Raw genomic sequence first — 23,858 nt, 5'->3', positions numbered from 1 at the left:
GGATTTAAAATAACACATAAATATGATTACTAAATAAAAATGATTATGGGGCCGGCCCGCTGGCTTAGTGGTTAAGTGCGCACGCTCCGCTACTGGCGGCCCAGGTTTGGATCCCAGGTGTGCACCGATGCACCACTTCTCCAGCCATGCTGAGGCGGCGTCCCACATACAGCAACTAGAAGGATGTGTAACTATGACATACAACTATCTACAGGGGCTTTGGGGAAAAAAAAAAAAGGAGGAGAATTGGCAGCAATAGATGTTAGCTCAGAGCTGGTCTTCCTCAGCAAAAAGAGGGGGATTAGCACAGATGTTAGCTCAGGGCTGATCTTCCTCACAAAAAAAAAAAAAACATGATTAGTGGTAATGTAACTGTGTTTTATTACAGACCTTAAAGTGATTAATTTTATATGTTAATATAGTTTCTAAAACACTATAACATGAAGACGTTGTATATTTCCATTAACCAGATCACAAAGCCTCACAAAATATCAAACAATTCAACTATACACAATTAAATTCTGTATTTCAGGGAAAAAAAAAGGAAAAATTGCTGAAAGTTGGCTGGCTTTAACATAGTCATGCGTCACTTAACAATGGGGACGTGTTCTGAGAAGTGCATCATTTGGCGATTTTGTCATTGTGCAAACATCATAGAGTGTACTTACACAAACCTAGATTGTATAGCCTACCACACACCTAAGCTATATGGTACTAATCTTATGGGACCACCGTCATATATGCAGTCCATTGTTGACCAAAACATCGTTATGTGGTACATGACTGTATTACCCCAGTGTTAATCTTCCTTAGAAAAAGAAAGATAAAGGCATCAACTTATGACCAACTGGACCTGTTCATGGCTAAGCAATTAAGGATCTCAGAGTCATATAACACTAGGTAATGATCAAAAGGAAAATGCTGGGGCCGGCCCGGTGGCGCAAGCGGTTGGGTGCGCGCGCTCCGCTGCGGCGGCCCGGGGTTCGCTGGTTCGGATCCCGGGCGCGCACCGACGCACTGCTTGGTAGGCCATGCTGTGGCGGCGTCCCATATAGGGTGGAGGAAGATGGGCACGGATGTTAGCCCAGGGCCGTCTTCCTCAGCAAAAAAAGAGGAGGATTGGCGGGTGTTAGCTCAGGGCTGATCTCCTCACAAAAAAAAAAAAAAAAAAAGGAAAATGCATTAAAGCAGTAAATTTAAAAGTGACAGGAAAGAAGCAAATCATATAATAAAGGATGTAATGAGTTTAGGTTCAGTTTGTATTTTGAGGAAGACTGGCCCTGCACTAACATCTGTTGCCAATCTTCCTCTTTTTTCTTTTTTCTCCCCGAAGTCCCAGTACATAGTTGTGTATCATAGTTGTAGAGTTATAGCTCTTCTCTATGGGACGCTGCCTCAGCATGGCTTGATGAGTGGCGAGTAGGTCAGCGACCACGATGAGAACCCAGGGCCGTGGAAGCAGAAGGCGCAAACTTAACGGCTACGCCCCCGGGCTGGCCCCTAGGTTCAGTTTTAATCTTCGATATTTATTAGTCACTTTTTAAAAATACCTGTCAAAGCAAACAAAAACACTCAGAGATGAATGTGTGCTATATAAAACATCATAGAGTATTAAATTTATTCATAGAATCTAATGAATCTTATACTATAAGTTAGAATATCTGAGGAAAAGAGAGATTAAATTTCTGATTCAAAGAGGTCATATTATTAAATGTAAGAGCCAGGATTTGAATATCACTTCAATCTGACTCAATAAGAATATTCTACTATCCTTTTTATTCATCCATGTTTCAATGTGTATGGATTTGACTATATAAAATCCATAAATTAAAACTGAAAAGAATCTCTAAATTTTATAGTTTTAGTTATGCAAAGCATCATGTATGTTATCAAGTTTCATGTTTTAGAATGTGAATTCTAGAAAAAAAAATTTATAGTTAAATTACAATCTAAGATGGTTAATACCAGGTAAATGAAACTCAACACTACATATTTGATGGTTTCAAATGTGCTGATCTTTTAGGCAAACAAACCTACTTTGGACATTTCTAGAATTAAGAAATCACATTTGCTGTGATATTGTGATAGTGAAAATCCTGGAAATTACTTGTCATACAGTAATTTAAAGATCACATCAAAGCAAATGAAATTAGTATACAAATCTCATGAATGGAAAAGCACACATATGAACCCATTCAACTTTATAAAACATCAACCCTTAAAAGGGCTTTTTATTTAATTCATTTTTACTGCTTATTCAAGCTCATTCTTGGCATATGTATTTGTTTTTCAAGATAATGTTCTGGTTACACAGATACTAAAACAGGGGTGAAATCCAGAGGAACACACAAGCTGAAGATGAATAAACACAATAGCTCTCTTTTTAAAACCTAATGAACTGGAAATGAACTGTTAAAGTATCTACAAAAGGATGACCAAGAAAAGAGCACATATAATTTTTAATTTAAAATAAAGTCAACAAAGATTCATGGTAAACAATGAGGTGGAATAAATGTTGATCATCACATAATGCAAGTTAACTGTTGTCATCCTCTCTCATAGCATTTTCAGACTTCGTGAATTTAAAATATTCCAACACGTAAATACTACTACAATGGTGATTATTTTAAGCATGTATAATGACTCAATACTCAGATTTTCCCCTACATTAGCTAGTTTTTAAAATAACCAGAAAACTATTCCCTATGACAGTTGCAAACAAGGACTTCGGAATTAGAAATTCAGATCCCCAAACTCATTTCTGTCAGGCTTAATGTAACCTAGACAAAATCATCTTTTTCTTGTTTCTAAGTTTTCCTTTCCACAAATTAAATTTATAAATCTCAATTATAAAAATGTCATAAAGAATAACCTATGACTCAGATATAATGGAGGATATAAAAGATTTCAGTTAATGATTATATTTTAATGTGCAATTTGTACTATGAATATTTTATTGAATTACTAGTATATGCCACTGACCCCCACCCCCCCACTATTGTCTCATAGAAAGAAAACTTTTCTGCCTTTTATACCTCATTAGACATTTATGTCTCAACAGAGGACACGAATTAGTCATTCCCAAATTTTTAATTTTGGGGATTGTTGTCAAGAAGAATAATTTAAATCCAATACTTACATGATGATGAGTACTTTAAAAAGTGATAATGAAATCTAATTCAAGTTTTTTTATATGCTGAAATTACTCTTACTAATAAAACATTACCATACTGATTCAGATTGGTCAACAAGCCCAATGTCCACTGTTTGATCCTGGCACTCAGTGACACAACATAGGAAGAAATAATCTTTTTCCTTAACATCAACCCATTTCAAAGGTTGGGTTGTAACCACCCAAATCCTAGTCTCCCTTTAACAAACTATTATTGATCCTAATCATTAAGTTACTTAAACTTATTAAATATTTTCCATTTCAGAGGCAACGTGATATCTTGGGTCTTTAATTTTTTTTTTAATTATAAGAGGATAGTTTAATCTTACATTCTGGAATTCGGTGATCAAGTCTGAAGGTAACGTTAAAGCTTTTAGGCTTTCAGCCTGCGTCTCTGGGACGTGGTCCACACTGACTTGTCCTGTCACAGCCCCACTGGATTGTTTAGCTGCCCTCAGGCTCCCCTCGAGTTTGATTTAATCTTTCTTGAAAGGCAAAAACTGCACTTTACCACATTTAATTGCCAACATCAGAAAATAGCAATTCTGGATTTCTGTTATTTATTTTCTAAAAACAGAAAAGACTTTAAAGAAATACTTCAAAGATACACAATTTAGAGAAGTTTTTAAAAAATAAAAGTAAGCAGGGAAGAACAGAAGGTAACACAGAAAAGCAATGTTACTGAGGAAATGGAATAGAACTTAAACAGCTTCTACTATTTTAATTAATCTAGTATTATTAATATATTGTTATTAATCCTAAAATATGTCTAAATGTGTCCATTGTGCAGAAATTTAAAATAAAGTATCACCTTATTTTGAAATTTTTAATCAATAAAATTTACAAAAGGAGTGATTTTTTTTTAAATCCAGAGTCCTATTTGTACATCCCATCTACACTGACAAAAATAAAAAATGTACCAAGACTGCCAGACTGCTGGGAAATAACAAAAGGAACATCCAGCAAAGAAGAAAGTGACCAGTGGCCCAGGAACAGATAATAAACGTAAAGCGAAGGCAAAGAGCAAAGAGTGGCTGAAGAACAGAAAGGACAGTACTGAAAGCAGGGACAAAGGGTACAGCTGACAGCAGTCAGTTCAAAAAAGGTGTATACGGCTTTGACATTTGAATCCTTAAATACTTCTACACGACTCACTGTTTCAGCCAACCAATTAGAGATAATGTAAAAAATTTCTTACTGCTATACCTCCATAAAACAAATACTTCTTGCATCTATATATTGATACACAGAGAATAAAATAATTGATAGAACCAATAATTGTAGTTGGCTCTTAACAGAAAGAAATAGCAAAATATTAACACCTTACACCAAGCCCTAGAAACATATTTCAAAACACATAATCTAGAATTTCAACATGAATTTTACATTGTTTTTCAGATATAAGTTAGTGAAATTAAGTTAGTAAATATTTATTGAATGCCTATTATGGGGCAAGCATTATTATAAGCGTTTAAGGTGTAGCAGTAAACACAATATTCTCAAGGAGCTTCCATTCTAGTGAGAGAAATAGACAAGATACGGCATGTTTAAGTGCACCAAAAGAAATAGAGGATTATGTTATGAAAATGAAAATGTTTGTAACGATTACTTCATCTGTAGCATAGAGTACAAATTAAAAACAATTCTCTGAGTTTTATTGTCTAGAACATTCTACAATTCAAGAGTTTTCAAAGATTAAACATTCAGATTCCCTCAATTATTTCTTCAGTTGAAACCAAAATTAATAACTAACAAATTTTCTAATCTTTTTACTTCTCTTGAAAATGCTCCCTAAATGTTGCATTATAAATATTTAATATGTACATTTAATATTTGCATACTGTATTTGTCAGTTTGAGACATTAGACGTTGAGCTATCAGAGGACAGAAACCTTTTTTTCCCTCTTTTGCTTTGTGAATTCAGCACCTACAATGTTTAGAAGAAAGTACAATCTTGAATTACAAAATTTATTATAAAGTAATTTCAATTTAATAGTGTCAAAGAAGCTGCTTCTAACTTAACCATAACTGAAAAATTATTAAGTCTCGTTCAAATACTTCAAAGTTATATTTTAGAATGTTCTGATTAATTAGAAATGGATAAATATCAATGTTGTACTTAAGTGTTACTTTTCAGACAGTCACAGCATATAGTCATGGCTCCAAAGTTTAAGAACATCCATCCAAGTTGGATTATTTAAACTTGCAATAAATAGATGTATTTTCTTGGAAAAATATCTATTGTTACAGTAAAATTTGAGTTTCCTTTCTAACATGATTGTATGATTATTCGTTTATATTGTTCTTTCCGCAGGAATTCACACACCCCCGTTTGCATCCTGTTATTCACTTAGAGCTTCCCTTCACTTCACTATACTGTTTCCCTAATAGTGGCAGAGTGGCTTTAACTGCACACAAAATCCTAACCACTGTCGGCATGCTCCAGGTCTCCTCATTTGCATTTAGTATTTGTTCAAGTCATAAGGATTACCTTGAAAAATTTATTCTCTGTGTCTTCTCAACATATTACATTGTCTCCTAGACCACTGGTGGTCTCGAGAAGACTTGGGAACTTTTTTACTGATTTCCCTCACCTTCCATCTAACTCTGTTCCTGTACTGAACAACCTAAGAAACTGCTTAGGGTACACACTCCACTGAAACCCAAGCAAACACACTTACAGTCTTCCTAAAAGTTGTACGTTTGGACTGGTCTTACTGAAGGCAAAGAAAACTTTTTTTTTTTTAAATAATTCAGGGCATAATCAAGGCCAAGTTAAATCACTGCCTCAGACTCATCTTGGATGCTAATGAAAATACAGATTCCTGGGTTCTACAGAGAACCCAGCATAAGATCAGAATCAGCACAAAAGGGGCATGCCCCAGAATGTGCATTTTAACAAACTTTCTAGGTTATTCTGATGCACATTAAAGTTTAAAAACCAGTAATGCAAAGGACCTAAAACTGAAGATAATAAAATTGAGGAAGGAATGACGCAAATAGGGTAACAAGATCCTACTGTCAAATACACTGAACCAGAATAAAAAATAAACAAACTCATTAATGAAGAGCTAAGAAAATACTTTTCAACTAGTGAGATCTCCAAAATGAGCCCTGCTAAACTATGACATTCTTTATAAGGTAGACCTTGGAATCTCCTTTACCTGAGGAATTGAACAGGACACACATGTCTAATCAAGAAAAATACATATATATACATAAATTTATACATTAAATATACATATATTAATGTGTGTATATGTATATGTATGTGTGTGCATATATACACACATATGTACATACATATACACACACTGCCTAGAAAGTAGTAATTATGTTAGTACTTAAATGACACACTCGCTACTGTCTAAGCAGCTTCAGTTCTGCTCCATTACTTCTAAACAGGGAGCAACCTACACATTTTTTTTTTCTCTTTTTAACCTATCTAGCTTGATTTCCTGTTATAGAGGAGCAGGAAGTGAAAAGGTAAAATGACTCACGTCAATACATCTTTACCAGAGGCAAGGAATAGTACCTCCCTGGCTTCTAGACTGTAAACTCTCTAAGGGCAGAGACCACATCTTACCTGTCATGGGACCCCTGACCACAGCATCAAGCAATGAGCACAGCATGTGAATAAACGCTGAGGACCAGGACAGCATTCCATGAAGCTGGGAGTGGCCTCGAGGTTACAATGTACAACAGGGGCTCCCAAACTTCAACATGCATCTAGCCCCACGACCAGAGTTTATGACTCCGTAGGTCTACGGTGGGGTCCAAGATCTGGCATTTCTAACAAGTTCCCAGGTAACACTAATGCTGCCTCTCTGGGGACTACGCTTTGAGAACCACAGATCTGGGGACAAGTCCTCAGGGTTTTGCTGTACATAATTGGTTCCCAGAAAAGGGAAGTAATTGACATATGGTCAGGAAAAACAATATAGGGAATCTGGAAAGTTAGGTTCTAGCTCCAGCTCTATCACAACTGACTATACAGCTGATCACACATACCCCCTACCACCAAGTATCACATAACTCATCTCTAAGATGAAAGGTCTGGTATAGATGAAAATTGAAAATTCAAAGACTTTTTATATAGATCAGAGAAAATTTAAGTGTCTACTATGAACTTTTAAACAGAAATCTTCCCTGAAATTATTATCCTTAAATCAGTGTATATTGCCCAGAGCACAACCGTTAAACTATATAGCTTTTATCCAAAATAAAGAACATAGAGCAAGCAAACAAATAAAAAGATGCTCAGACTAAACACATCAAACCATCTAAGTATAAACCTAAGGGGAAATAACTGTTTTGCAATAATCTAAACACAAATTACAAATTCAGGTATCTGTAAATGTGTCTAGGGCAGCAGTACCAGCATCATCTGAGAGCTTGTTAAAAATGCAAGATCTCACCACACCTAAACCTACTTCCTCTTAACAAGATCCCTAATGTGATTTGTAAGCACATTAAATTTGAGAAGCACTGAGGTTTTATCATTCATCCTTTACTGCTGTTTGTAAAATAACATGATATGTTTAAAAGACTGAACATTTCCTGAAAAAATCTATTTCTGATGTATAAACAGATAAAACGAGAAAGCAAGGAGTTATTGTACATGAGAAGACACACTGAAACATTCTTTTCAAACAAAATCTTCCATCTAAAGTACTTTATGACTATGAAATACTGTATGATTAAAAGGTAACAAATATCACCTAGATCAAATCTCTAACTTTATAGCTGAGTAAACTGAGGTACTACAGGGATGCTAACCGGTTTGGTTAAAGTCAAATAGTTTGTTGGTGGTACAATGGAGACTGAAATCCAATTTTACTGAAATTCTAACGAAATGCTCTTTCCAGTGCAAAAAAAAATTTTAATTACATTTCCCTGGAGTAAACATACAGTTAAAGCAGGAGAAGTACACATAATTTTGAAGGATAAATGAAATGACATCAAAACATATTGAAGGAAACCCAGTAAAAAAACATCATAGTAGTTAATGTGTTTTACTCCTTCCATAAAAAAAGGAGAGACTTTAAAAAATTGAATTGGAAGAAGGGGAACTGGAAACTGACGTACTTAATATGAGCGTAACTTCCAAATATAAGACTTTCAAAGAATGACACCACATATCATTTAAGCGGCAGCAGCTGTTTGATGAATGAATTTGGAAAATTGATTTTTTGAAATATTAAAAATTTGGCTTTGCTACTCAAGTTTTACTGTACATCAATAAACAAAACTTTTTCACGTATGGCTAATTTTTGCAGTTTTCAACACAGAAGCAGAAACAGCCATATTCAACTTAAGTATTTTGTAAGCAATTATTGAAAAATTAACCCCTTCTGTCTTACCATCAAAGAAGCTCTTGGCTCTTAGGTAACTGACGCTGAGCCTAAGAACGGACAGTTTGTCCAGCTTATTAATAACATCTTGTGGGAAAGGCAGAAGGCTCGCCAAACGGTCCAACTCTGTATTAAGCCGGTCTCTATGCCGCTTAGAAGGATTTGATTTGATTCCTTCAGCTGGGACTGGCTTGACGCTGAAAAACAAACAAAATGCCATAAAATAATTTAAAATATATAAAGCAAAAATTTCTATTACATTGTAACATCTCCTCAAATATTTCTCTAATAAAACAAACCTCTAAAACCTACTTCAAGTTTACATAAATCCCTTCAAAATGCTCTGTTCATATCTTCATTAAGAAAAACAAGGGAATGGGTAAAATTCTTTATAACGTTTTATTAAAAGCTTATGAACCCATCATAGGAAAATGCTGAGTACATCTTACATACTTCATACTTCATATACTCCATACATTTGTGGTATAGTGATTCCCAATTAAAAATCTACCAGGATTTTTTTTCCCTCAAACACAGCCATTGTTAGGGGAAGAAAAAAATGAAATCTGCAATCAATTATGTGAAAATTATGCTTCCTTTGCTATCTTCCACAAGAAGCATCTTGGCATCATTTATGTTGTAGATAAATAAGAGCTATATCCTAAATAAAAGGCTTATCTCCATCATCCCCAGCTTCCTATATTTAAGACTTTCATCCTGTCAATGACAACTTCTCAGAGCCCTCCTGGTACCTCCAGATGGTCCTCCCACCACCCAAGGGGGTCCTCCAATATTAAAACAAGAAAAATATGACCAGTTATTTATACTTGTTGACTGACAAATACTGGAGGTTAACTGTGACTATTGGCAAATTTTGCTTTTATGACTGGTTAGTAACTCTACTTAATTATTAGCTTTCATAGTTTGTATCTGAATTAGAAAATTCAATGCAACTCCAACAATTAGCATGACTTTCATCCGGGAGAAAAGATACTTATGTTTGGGAATAGAACTTGAGTTCAGAAATGAGAAACTGGACTTCACACAAAGGCCTTAGCCAGGATTTCATAGCAGAAACTCATTATTTAAAGTGAATTTATAGATCATTAGACACCCATGCTGAAATATAAATAGAGAAGATATTCAAAAACCAACCAAAGAAATTTTTAGATCATGCCTCTGCACCTTCCGATTTGCCAGAAAAATAAAGAATGATCTGGAGTATTCTTATGACAAAGACATTTTTTCCCCAGTTTTACTGAGAAGACGACAAAGACATTTTTGACAATTCAAATTAAATTATAGTATCTTAAAAAGTAGAAATTGGCTTGAGTATAGTGCTATTAATTTGATTCAATCGAAACATTTCTAGATAATTTGTTTTCAATGTTATATGTGGAAAGGTAATACTTTATGCAAAAAGATGATAAAAAGCAAATATGAAATTTTAACATGTTTTTACACTGTCTCCAACAAGTAATTTCTTCAGAACTTGTCTATTTCTATTTTTTCTATTATAGTTCGTATTATTTCCACAAAAAGTAAGAGTAATAAATTGATCGAGTAGCATATATACAAAATAAGTCAGTAAATACTTTCTCCAGACTGTTGGTATAACTGCATACCTAACAGAAACTGCTGACTGTTCCTCTAGCTATTTTCCCCTAATCATATTGCATTTACAATCAAATTCAAGTCACACCTAATGACTCCATTTCTACAATTAATCGACAATTGCAACTTTTACCTATAAGGCGCGTCTACCTCATCAAATAATTCCTTACCTATTAATCACTTGTTAACACAAATATTTTTTTTTTTTTTTTTTTTTTTTTTGTGAGGAGATCAGCCCTGAGCTAACATCCGCCAATCCTCCCCTCTTTTTGCTGAGGAAGACGGCCCTGGGCTAACATCCGTGCCCATCTTCCTCCACTTTATATGGGACGCCGCCACAGCATGGCTTGCCAAGCAGTGCGTCGGTGTGCGCCCGGGATCCGAACCAGCGAACCCCGGGCCGCCGCAGCGGAGCGTGCGCACTTAACCGCTTGCGCCACCGGGCCGGCCCCAAATATTTTTTTTTTGTGAGGAAGATCGGCCCTGAGCTAACATCTGCCAATCCTCCTCTTTTTTTTTTTTTTTTTTTTTGCTGAGGAAGACTGGCCCTGGGCTAACACCCACGTCCATCTTCCTCCACTTTATATGGGATGCCGCCACAGTTATGGATTGCCAAGCAGTGCGTCGGTGTGCGCCTAGGATCCGAACCCGCCAACCCCGGGCCGCCGCAGTGCAGCGCGCATGCTTAATTGCTTGCGCCACGGGGCTGGCCCCTTGTTAACACAAATATTTATTTGCACCTATCTTGTACCAGGCACGCCAAGAAAACACCCTTCTAAACATTCAAAAAGTGTCATGGGAGTGAAGTACAGCAAGCAACTGCTTGAAAAAAGATTTTTATACAAAAGGTGTATCTGAGATGGGTCTGGAAAGATGAACAGGATTTCAGGAGGAAGCATGACTGAGGAACGGTGAACTGTGTGAAGAGTGAAGAACAGGGTGCAAGAGAGAGAAGGGGGAAGCTGGATGGGGCCCCATTCTTTTAACAAATACTAACCACCTGCCCCGTGCCAAGCACTGACCACCTAGCCGTGAACAGAACATACTAAAGCTCCTGTTCTCAGGAAGCTTACATGCCGGTGGGAGGATACATAAATAAATACATGAATCAATAAAGAAACATATACCTTTTGGGGCTGGTAAGTGTCAAGAAGAAAAATAAAGCAAGATAAGGAACCAAGGAGTGACGGGGGTGCTGGTTTTGATAGCCAGGGAAGGTCTCTCTGATGTAATGTTTCAGCAAAGACATGAATATAATGACGGACTGAGCCATGTGGATGCCTGATGAAAAAATGTTCAAGACAGAGGAAACAGCAAGTTTCCTCACAGAAATGGTACAAAATCGGACTTTGGTATCTGGGAGTCATCTTAAGCTTCCAGCTGGGATTTACATGACCAGTCTTGTGTTTTACTAAGCTGACTCTGGTGATGGAGAGGATGGAATGCAGGGCAGATCTCGCCGAGGCTAGCGCTTCTTTCTAAAATATAAATCCATGTCTCTTCTCTGAGTCAAAGAATCAGAGAAGCTTTCAGTAGCTCTGCACAGTCCACTTTCTTTAGCCTAACAAACAAAATCCTTCTTGATGTTTCCACAGCCCCTAACTATTCCTCTGGCCTCACTTCCTCCAGCTAAAGCCTTCCTTGTCCATTATACTCCAGAGAGAAGAAATTCCTTACAGTTACCAACACGTACTTTGGTGCTTTCATACGTGTTACTCCCCAGAATCTCCTGTTCTGTCTCACCAACTACAAAGCCCTGCTTAATTAGATCACTTTTTTAAAGTCTTCCCTGACCTACTCACAATGGACTCCTCTCATACTACTTCTGTACCTTATGCATCTTACGTAAATGCCTTACACAACCATTCGGTTAAGGAATATTCTGTGCAGATAGCATTTCCCATAAATTGAAAATAAAATCCCCTCTTGCACTCTTGGTAGCTTTCCAGTAATGATTATAAAACAGTGGGGAGAAGAGAGTAACACAAACACTGAAGCAAGACAAGCTGACATGATACGGATAGAAATAACAGTAACAGCACGAGAAAGAAGCTTAAAGGTATTCCTCCATGTGGCACTGCTGCCACTCTTGTGCTGGCTCTGCAGTCTTCAACCCTGCACTAGATGAGACTATTTCTTTATGCAATGGAAAACTGTCCACAGCTCTAATGTATTATTATGCACATTATGGAATATTCAGCATGAGATCAAATTTCCTAAGTCAAGTGTTATGTAACCTATATGGCTTATACTTGTTTGTTGCTCTTTTTACTATGTAAACTTAAGCATTTTTGTATCCCCAGTGCTCAGCATAGTACTTGACACAGAGTGGACTCTCAATTAATGTTTGCTGATCAGAAGTGTTCAGAAAAGAAATGACTGGAGCCTGACCAAAGGCAGCGATAGTAAGAATAGGAAGTAAGCCCTGACTTGAGATATTTAAACACAGCATTTGTGCCTATCACAAAGTTTGGTACGTGGCCAGACTCAAATGTTCACTGAACCGAACTGACTTGCTGTCTGACTAGGTATAGGAAGTAAGGGAGAGGAAAATGTTGAGTGAGGAGAGGTTGCAAATAACTGGGGTTTGTAGCTTAGGATAACAATTATATTTCATAATGGAAGGTATACCAAACGAAGAGAAAAGGGACTTGAGGACAGATCACAACGTTTAGGTATAAGGTTGAGAAACAGGTGCAGGCAAAGATGGCAAAAGAGGAATGATAAGACAGACAAGAAAAGAACCAGGGTAGAATATTTTGGAGGCCACAGAACAAAGTCAAATACACAGAGAATTAAGTAAGGGCCCACTGGACTTGGTATTCCAAATCTACAAAAACTAAAGTTATATATTTGACATACTTTTTCACTGATTTTGTGAGAAATACTTAGAATATTTTGTGAAAATATTTCCCACTTATCCATACATATGGAAGATGCACAGAATAATTAAAAATAGAGAGTAATTCTACATTAATTACCCTTGAATTGGGTTATGATAGTATTTTTACTTTTGTACTAACTTTAAATTTATGACAAAATATACTGCCAAAAATTTCTTTAAATAAAGGCTACACTTGAAATATAAAAATACATCCCTGTAAGATTTGGGAGATCTGGTGTTCAAACATCTCCTGAAATAGAGAGACCATAGCTGTTTATCAAGGCAAAGGAACAATTTATTATTTTTTTAAACCTTAACCTCAAAAATCTTGTCCCGGGGCTGGCCCAGTGGCATAGCGGTTAAGTGCGCATGCTCAGCTTCAGCAGCCCCGGGGTTCGCAGGTTGGGATCCCGGGCGCGTACCGACGCACTGCTTGTCAAGCCATGCTGTGGCAGCGTCGCATATAAAGTAGAGGAAGATGGGCATGGATGTTCGCCCTGGGCCAATCTTCCTCGGCAAAAAGAGGAAGGTTGGCATCAGATGTTAGCTCAGGGCTGATCTTCCTCACAAAAAAATATATATATAAAAAAAAAATCTTGTCCCAACCTGTAAATCAAAATTGTTGTGAAATCAAGACTCTAGCTGACTGCATGCCATGCTGCTGTTTTAGGAGCCCTGCACGCTATAAGTACTGGTGGTAACAGGCCCAACAGCATGTCCAATGCCAGTGTGAATGCTATCTTTAAAGGCTTTTTAATATCCCAGTCTAAAATGTCTGTTAGGCTCATCACTTACGCCCAGTGTTTGAAACAAAGTTGAAAATTTAACAACCCAGTTTAATCATAAATTACCGTTATTGTAAATGTTTATTTTTTTATACGACATTTATCATAAAACCTCAAATGACAGGAGAAGATACAGTTTCAGTAACGCTATGAGATTAAAGTGACATTTTCTAACAGAGATTACCTATCACAGTACTGATTTTGCTCTATCAGCTTTTTCCTCTGGGTGATTTAATCTATTCCCACTGCTTCGGTCTACCTGTTTATCTTCATTTCCAGGCCCTGTACCTGAATGTCCTCTCATTCATATTTTCCAGAACTTGGGCACCCCCTTCTCTGCATCTACTATAGTACTACTCTCCATCCAACAAGTAGGAAATTGAAGTATTCCTCAATAAATCTCTCTACCATACCAACTACACCCAATTAAGCCCAACTCCTAAACACATTCATTCTTCATTTCCTTCCCATGGCTTCAGTGTGTACTTATTTATCTCTGAATATAAATGTTGAATGTTGATAGTCATAAATTATATGCTTAATGTAATAATGGAGAGGTGATCTGCGACACAAAGTCAAATTTCAATGTTAGGCTGAATCCTGCTGGATATTTTACTTTCTTATATGAGGCAAAAAAACATCTACAAAAACTTCTGAAAATACTGGCTGGAAGTCACTTTTAATGAGTCAGAATTCTTCGGCGACCACTCTCCTCTCCTCCAGCTGTGATGGGTTTTTCCCTTTCCCTCTTTTTGCTATTCCTAAGGAGAAGCTATGAGGAAGAAAAGCATATAGCCTTTAGCACAAGACTTTAACAGTGACAAACTGTAACATGAAATATGCCCTAGAAATCACTGTTACTTCCAAAATCCTGAAATCATTAAAAATGTTCGCTTTTTCCTCTTCTTCTATGAATGTACACCTTTTTTCAGTATTTCCCTTGGAACTCACATAAAATACATCTACTATACCAAAATCATGAAAACATATCATTTTAAGTGGTGCCCAGCTGTTAAATTAGTAGATAATTCTCAAATACTACATGCATGGTACTAGGAAGCTCTGGTTGCTACAAAGACAAATAAATCTATCTTTAAAGAGCTTATCTTTCTTACTAGCAGGAGACATATTCTATAAAAAGGCAAAATCAAACATAATGTATTACTCAAAATTGTACGTGCCATAAAAGTGATGCTCAAGAGTTCAGGAAAGTAAGAGCTCAGGTAGAGAAACGGAAGGTTTCAGGGAGATGTGGCATCTAAATCAGGTCTTAAAGACAGGTAAGTCACTTCTGGTTTCACGATGGCAAAGTACATAGCATTCTGCAGCTACCCTTCTTTTCCAGAAAATCATGCCAAACAAGGAAAACAAGAGACAGAAACACAAAGTCTGTCTCCAATAAGTGTAAGAGACGCTAAACCCAGATATAAGTAATATGAAGATGAAAAATAGGTAGAAAAGAAACCAATGACAACATAGAACAGGAAGGAAATGTAATCATAGGGTATTACTTAGCAGTAAACAATATTCACAGTTAAAGAATAATGAAACAGTGAAAACGGATTTAATCCAAAATTGTGATAACATTATACTGGGAGGATGAAGAAAGGTGAAGGAGAGATGAAATAGCGCTTATAACCTTAACTATCAAAATAAAACATCAACAAATAATGCCTAATACACTAAACTTAAGATAGCATTTTACACATATTATAGACTTTTTAAAAGTTATTTAGTAGGTATACTTTTTAAAACAATATTTCAATCAAAAAAAAGGAAAAGAGCAAACTGAAAAATATATCACAAAGCCAAATCATTACGTAAAGGACCCTTTAAGTAGAAAAATCTGCACACTCACACAGTTACTACCACTACAACACACACACACACACACACACACACAATCCCAACATATAAGTTCAATTATCTACCCCACCTTTTTTGCCTATGAAATTGACAATCAATACTTTTGAAGCAAAAATGCAAGGACACAGGTACTCCCACAGGCTACTGATAGGAATGTAAATTTTTTATAGAGTAATTTAACACTATGTTTCAGAGCACAATATTTGGCTCAACCTTAAAAGTACTTTGTACCCCAAAATTCCACTTACAGGAATTTTTCCTAAAGAAATAACTAAAAATTTGCATAGAAATTCATATATCTCAAGGATATTCTCTGAAATACTAGTTAAAATATTAAAAGGCTGGAAATAACAGAATTTCCCCAAAACAAAAATAGTTAAATTGTGGAACATTAACATAATAGAATACTAGGCAGCCATTGAAACCAATGTTTTAAAGGAGGGGAGGTAGGTAGCAAATCAATAAGATAGGAGGAAAAGACTCTAAGAGGAAAGGGCATGAATGCAACTATGCAGATACGCAAGCACAAATCATGCGTGGGAAATGGGAAATAATTTATTTCCAAACACTATTTGAGAAGAAATAGTGGACATTAAGGAACTCCCTAGAATATGGGTGTACCATATGCAGAGCTAAACTTAATCACCTGAGCAGGATTGTGAAATTGGTAAGAACATAAGCTTTGGAGACAAAATACCTGCAATCCGATATTCAAACTCAGCTTTTTCATTTACTACCCAACAATTGTGAATCTGAACCTCAGGTCCCTATCTATAAAACTGAAATAATAATACCTTTTCAAACAACTATTATAAAAAAGAAATAAAAGGATGCGTGTAAAGCACTGTGTAGGTTTGTATCACGGTGAGTACTAATAAACAGTAGTTTTTTGTTATATTAAACCACTATGCAGAAAAGTAAATTTTAAAAGCAGTGTGGAAGTAGAAAGCTACTGTTGTTAAAGATTTGCATGGTACTATTTCTAAGTAATTGTCTTAATTATATCCATCAATAAGCATGTAGTATGCAAGTTTACTCACCAGTGAAGTAGCACATTTCAGCCATACACGTAATTGAGAACATAATCATATACTGCCTCTTACTGTTTCACAGGAGAATTGATTGTGATAATCTAAACTAAAATTATTTAAAGAATAGAATTTATGTCTCTGCTTCGTGTGTATCATCAGCAGTCTTTACAGTTTATAAAATGCTTTTGTTCTGCTAACTTGAGCTGTGAGAGTGGCAGTGTAGCTACTCGCTGTCCCGCTTTATTGGTCAATCACTTGCCCAAATCTACAGAAGCAAGGCAAGTAGACCTCATCTTTTAGTTTAGACCTACTGCTGCCATTTATTTTCTATAAAGGTTACCGATAAAACACTTTCACTTCTCATTTCATAGTTCCAGTTTGTAAGAGCCTCTACAGTCACTATGTATAAACTATTTAAATAAAGCTATTCGAAAGAAAAATGATGGTGGAGAAATAATTATGTAACTGAAAAGACCTATCCTTTTATTTTAGAAGCTATTTAGAAAATGATCTCATAGTACATTTATATGAAACATTTTCAGTGAAACATTACATAATTTTGTTCTGTTAAGTAGGTATTATATAAATGAGATTCATAAGGTTTAAATAGAATGAACAGCAATTTAGAAAACACAGCAAGGAAGACAATGCTTTTATATCATATTAACATTAATAGTATGTCAACAAAGTAAAACAGATCAGCTAAGGCTGTGAAGTTATTTCCAGTTCTGACACTTCAGGATGGCTGGTTTGATCACCACTACTGCTGATGTAATTTTTTAAGTGTAAATGTCATTTACTCAAAACCTATTATTTGCCAACATTCAGTACTAACTTTCTAGAAATACAGTAAAGTACTACTACACCTATCATCATGAGACTAATTAAACAAATGAACAAAAACACTTTCATCTCCAAAGAAAATAAAACAAGAACAGGATTTAAGTGAAAAATATTTTGTTTTGTTTTGTTTTTTTGAGGAGGGTGATTAAGTGTAGAACAACATTTTAACGAAAGTTATAGCAGAATCTATTCCTAAGGGTATCTTCGAAAATTTCTTTAGGAACATGGACCAGATGCAAGGTTGCTTCAGATCCTTTAATTTCCTAACTTTCATTACTCCAAAAAGAAAGGAAACATTTATTGAGTGTCTACTAGGTACAAGATACTTTAGTAGGATTAAATTTAACACATTTAAGATGTATTTCCTACTAATAAGATAATTTTCAATGTTAGATTTGCCACTAGGGGGAGTTTATCTTGTGTAATATAATTCAACAGAAGACTGGAAGAACTTCAGGGTAAAATTATGTCACCTACTTGATTCCAAAATTTTATGGAATTATATATTTAAATGGCCATTTTATTAACAGTTCTATAATTATACTACAATATATCTTCTCTTTAAGTAAAATAAAATGGCTATCACTTAAGAGGTCAAAGTTAACCACATCTGAATAGCATTTTCAGCTCAAACAAGATGTATTTTTCTGACAACGTTGGCATATTTTAGACCCCATTAGCTCCAAGGTAGTAATTTAAAAAATTCATATTAAACTTAATATTGAGTTTAATGGTCACATTCCTAAAATAAACTTTGATTAACTGCATTATAAAGTTAACCATTTTTCATCCAGGTAAAAACAACTGATAAACAATTTCAAGTGATTCTGCAAATAGCAGCAATAGGCGTTCCTTATGGAGCAGGGCAGTGATATTTTAAGGCATTTACATGATTAGAAGCAATGCATGGCGCTCAGTAAAGATCTGATAAACATCTATACTAACTGAATAAAATAAAATGAGAGTAAACATGGAAAATGCTTTAGTTGTAGTACAAGAGATTATTAAATACAAACTATTAAAGTCTTAGAAAGTATATTAAAATGTTAAGATAAAATAATAAAAGGTACATCTTATATAAATAAAAGAAAATGTAATATGTTTAAAGGGAAGATCTTTAATGAAATGTTAACTAGGAGCCAAAAATGTTAAACTTTATAATGAATACAAAATTAAAGTATTTGATTTTTCTTAAAAAAGTCATCTAGGTCCTTTTGTAACACACTGACTAAAACTCAGTAACTTAAAAATCCATCAAAGAGATATTCAAGTTTTATGACCATACACATAAAAACCCATGATACCTCTTTATATTTATGCTACTGTATTAGTAATTACACAGGACATGCATTTGGAACGCCTCTCAATTTTAATAACCATCAAGGTTAAAGTCAGATTAGACAAACACATTTTTATATAAGAAACCACTCTACAAAATGCAAGTATTGTAAACCAGTGTCACAGAATTAGACAAATACATTTTTATGTAAGAAACCACTCTACGAAATACAAGTATGGTAAACCAATGTCACAGAACAGGCAAGACAGAAAATTGCTGACTCGGCAGTATTCCTAATGTTAGCCACACTGCAGGATAAGACTTCCAAATTTTAATCAGTCTATTTATAGACGAATATCCTCTGTTAATGCCAAGTCTAGATCTGAAGAACTATGATCATTGAAATTCTAAATGGAAATTAAAACTCCAGAATAATGAAACTTTTAAACCAAGTTACTGGTTTTAAATATAAATCTTAAACTCTTATTTTTCCGGTTTGGATTAGTGACCTAAGTTAAGTTTTAACCAAAATGCACACTTCTGATTTGCTCTGAGTAAAGCTTTAAGGTGTTCTTAAAATTGTTTATGAAAATTTGAAAAATGTGAAATAAAGTGTCTCAGAGATAATTAGGAATAAACACATGAATAAAGCCAATTAAAAGTAAATCTGTCTCAAGCATAGATTTTTTTTTCTGAAAAAAAATTATTTTAAAGTATTTGTCATCTCACATAAATAGCCCACCAAAACAAACAGAAAATCTAAGTTTGTAACCATTCTATTAGAATCGACAAAACTTTGCAGTGGGGGAAAAGGAAATTAGAGAAAGATGTTAAGAATGAAAACGTCTGTTTCAGTAATTCCAGTTCCAAATCTTTTTCTTTACGACCCTAAAACCATCCCCAAAGTGATAAGAAAGCTCCTCCAAAAGGTGGCTGAAAACACAAATCCCTCACTGTATCCTGTCCACTACACTCACTCATACCTGCTACCACCTCTATACATTTTACCGATATGGTCACGTTGAGCGCTACAAAATTACTGTCAAATAAGAGCCCAACAGAAGCCAGGTGCACCGGACCAAAAAATACCCTCAGAGGCACTCAGCCACTTTCTTGCAGACAGCACGTGTTTAGATCTTTAAAACATCTCGCCCTACCAGGAATGAGAATTATGACCGTCCTCTAACCTAACCGATGAGGATATTAAAAGTGGAAAGGGATTTCAAGGCGGATTTAGGTTAACTAATCCACCAGCCCCACACAGCAGACCAGAGCTGTCAACAAATTAGGACCACGGAAGAGAGAACAGAGCTGCAAAGGGGTGGAGGTGCGAGAGGGTGCGCTGGGGACACGGGGCACAATTTTTAAAATGCAATAATTAAAAAAGGAAAATCCAAGGCCTGAGTCTTTCGACCGGCCTCCAAATCTCGATTCCACGGACTGTGTCAGGAATGGACCTAATCCCGGGACCGCGGGGATTTGGGGGCGGGGTGCGGCCACCTCCCGCACCCGCGTGCCACAGCGCACACCCCCGCGCCGAGGACGCGCTCCGGACACTCACGTTTTCTGCACTGGCTTCCGCCGCTTGCGACTGGCGTAGGTGATGTTGGCGCTGCTGCTGTTCATGGTGCCGGCGGCGGCTCCTCCCCGGCTCGGACGGCCCACTCCCCGGGAGCCAGCGGCGACCTGGACGACGGCGGCAGCGGGCGCGGGGTTCCACGAAGCCGCTCCCGCTGCTCCACCTGCGTCCTCCCCGGACGGCAGCGAGGACGCCGCGTCCTCGCTCCTCGGCACCCGCAGCCCCGCGCGTCCAGGTGCGCCGCCCGGGCCTGGCGCCGGGGGGCGGGGGCGGAGACCGGCGCGCGAGGTGGCGCAGGTGTCCTCTACACCGGCGGAGGCGGCGCGGCGCTGGCCGCAGGTGAGGCGGCCCGGGCGGAGGAGGAGGCTGGGCTGCCTGTTTGGAATCCCGGCCTGGGTCGCGCGCGGTGGCGCCGCGCCCCGTGACCGTCGCCGCGGCCCCTCGGGTAAGGGAGGCGCCGCCGCGCTGCTCCTGGGGCTTCCCAGATCCTGGGTGCTTCCCGCCCGCGGAGCTCGGACTCCGACCGCCACTCCGGTGCCACCAGCTTCCGCTCTGCTACGCAGCTGCCCTAGGTCTGAGCCGCTGGTCCTGGGCACGCTCCCGGGACGGAACGTCGAGTGCACCCGCCAGGGGCTGCCTCCCGCCGCCGCGCGCACCGGCTGAATAGCAGAAGCGCCCCCAACCCGTCTCCGGCCCCGCCCAGCCCCTCGTGGCCCCGCCCCGTCCTACTTGGCCCCGCCCTTCCATTCCATCTTCCTTGAGGGCCCCACCTTCCCTGTACGTGATGACGTAAGGCGTAACGACGCCCCCCAGTAGCCATCTTCTTGAGGTCGAGGGGTGGAATTCTGTGGCCAGATTTGCAGCCCAGAAAGAGGTGTGACAACAAATTGCGTATTGTAGCCGAACTCTTTGTAGCTAGACTATCTCAAGGATAGACATGCCAAATAGTGAGCTTAACTTCACCTATATGAGAGACAGTGACTCAGCTAACCTTTGGCGAAGGATTGCAGTGAGCTGGTGGATAACCAGTGGAACTCTAAATTTTCCTAGAGGGAAAGGCTTCAGGAGGCCACATCTGAGTTAAAACATGAAGGCTAGGAGTTTCCTTGGCTTTTTGTGTGTGTGTGTGTGTCTCCATCCTAAACAATATAACATCTTTTCCTTAGCCAGAATAACTTTGTTATTCTGTAGTCAGATTTCAATAAAGTTGAAAGGAAGGAAACGAGGAAGAAGGGAAGCACAAGGCATTTGGGGATAATAAGCAGTCTGCTATGGTTGGACAGAGGAGCTGGAGGCGAAGTTCCGAAATTCTAGGCTCAAACCATAAAGCCTTGATAAAGAGTCTGGATTTTATTCTGTAGGCATTGGAAGCCTTTTAAAGATAGCAGAAAAGTGACATTCTGGTGTCTTGGAAAAGTCCCTCTGGGAGGAAAGTGCAAACTGGAATACGGGAGATGGATGCAGAGACCGTACTTAGGTCGTTGTACTATTTCATTACGGTTGAAATAGTCCGGGTGTAAGTCCGGGGAAGTGGCAGTGGGGATGGAGAGAAGAAAGAAAATTCAGATGATGATAGAAAAGGATAAGAAAATAGGGGAAGAGAAAGAGCAGTCTCAAACGGCTCTAGGATTTCTGACTCTTTCTGTGCTGTTAACCAGGATAGTAAACACAGAGGAGTCTGCTTGTCAGGAGCAGAAGGGCATCCAGATTAAGATACCTAGATGACATCTCACACCATATCCATTCCTACGTTTTAAAATGTCTTCAAGCTGTTTCCACCTGGTAAATTTGTTACCTCAACTTCAGTGCATCAATACATTAAGCTCGTCATATGCTTTAGCTGAAACTTTGTCATTGGCTCCGCCGTTCTCCAGATCAACCTATGAATCATGTTCAACTCGCCTACCACTTATATGTAAATATTCCGGCAAATACTATTAAATTTTGTTCTTTACAATATCCCTAATTCATTTCCCTCAACTTTATTCTTCAATAATAGCAGACAGTGCCTAGCTCAAATGCCATACCATGTAGGATTCCTAAGCTAATATTATCCCCTCCACACATTAATTCAATCAAAAAAGATTTGGGGGTGACTCCTATGTGCCAGGAATTATGCTAGTACTGGGGAGACAATGGTGAACACAAACAGAAATGTCCTATGCTCTCAGGAAATACTGTAATGGAGAAGTACACAACTCAGTATGATCTTCTAGTGGATAAATTGACCTACTCATTGAGGCAAATATGGGCTTTCCCCCCAAAATGTTGATTGAGCTGAGGTCTGAAGGATAAAGTAGGGTTAGCTGGGAGAAAGCAGGGGAAGACCATTCCAACTCAATGAAACAGTACAAGCAACGTCCCTTTAGTGGGAAGGAGCCTGGTAGGTATGAGGGACTAAAACAAGTTCAGTATGAGCAGAGGAGAAGGGCACAAATGATCAAATTTGCGTTTCAAAAATATCACCATATCTGCAGGGTATAGAACAGATCAAAGAGGCAGGAACAGAGCGGAATGGATGGAAGTAATACTCCTCAGGAAACCATCTGCAGTAATCCAGCCAAGAGATGACATTATTGACACTAGGATGGATGTGATGGTGGAGATGGAGAAAATTAATAGATTCCATAGATATTGGGAAAGTCTTGGGAGATAGAGTGGATATATGACAGTGAGGGAAGAGGATGTGTCAAAAACATCATAATAGTGTTCTCAACTATGTATCTGGCTATGTGATAATGGCACGTACTGGTGGGAAATTATTAATTTAGCTTTGGATCTCTTAGGGTTGAAGTACCTTTGAGATAGCTAAGAGAAGATGTCAGGTAGGCCATAGGATATACATGTTTGTAACTCAAAGAAGATGTATGAACTGGAGATATAAATTCAGAAATCATTTGCATTTAGGTGACATGAGAGAGTGGAGGTTGTAGGGTGCAAATATATACCAGAGAAAGACTGGGACCCAGAGAATTTCAATATGTAGTATCCAATAGCTGAATAGAAGATGATGGTCCTGTAAAACTGAATGAAAAAGAGTTGCTCGAATGGTAACAGGAAAGTGAGGGCACTATTGTGTCGTAGAGGACAAAGTGGAAAAATGTTGGGAGTGGTTCACATTATTGAGTGTTGTTGAGAGTTTCAAATATGATGAGAATTGAAAATGTCTTTTGGCTTCTCAACACGAGGTCATTGGTGACTTTAGTGAACACTATATTAGTGGGCTAGTGGATTGCAAGTCAGATTGAAGTGGATGCAGAATTGAATTGGAGATGAAGAAATGACATCAGCAAGCGCAGACAATTCTTTTTTTTTTAAAGTTTGGCTGTGAAAGGGAGAGACCTAGAATGGTAGCTAGGGGGAGTAAAGTGTTAAATTAGGGTTTGTTGTTTTTAATGGATGATACTTAAGCAGTTGAGAAAGAGAGGAGACGGATTGAGATTGGCTGTGT

General features: G+C 37.7%; 1 protein-coding gene across 1 annotated transcript in view; it reads right to left on the bottom strand.

The window, feature by feature from the left end:
- Positions 1 to 21,047, bottom strand: part of AHR (aryl hydrocarbon receptor) — a 46,760-nt gene extending 25,713 nt beyond the window's left edge. Inside the window, exons 1-2 of the mRNA XM_058526697.1 lie at positions 20,390 to 21,047; positions 8,536 to 8,723 (exon numbers count right to left, since the gene is read on the bottom strand). Coding sequence (XP_058382680.1) covers positions 8,536 to 8,723; positions 20,390 to 20,454 — 253 coding nt within the window. The 5' untranslated portion in view covers positions 20,455 to 21,047. The remainder of the gene's footprint in view (positions 1 to 8,535; positions 8,724 to 20,389) is intronic.
- Positions 21,048 to 23,858: the final 2,811 nt, after the last annotated feature.

Source organism: Diceros bicornis, chromosome 3 (genome assembly GCF_020826845.1).
Source record: "Diceros bicornis minor isolate mBicDic1 chromosome 3, mDicBic1.mat.cur, whole genome shotgun sequence".
Classification (NCBI taxonomy): Eukaryota; Metazoa; Chordata; class Mammalia; order Perissodactyla; family Rhinocerotidae; genus Diceros; species Diceros bicornis.
This window is presented reverse-complemented; position numbering and strand designations above follow the sequence as displayed.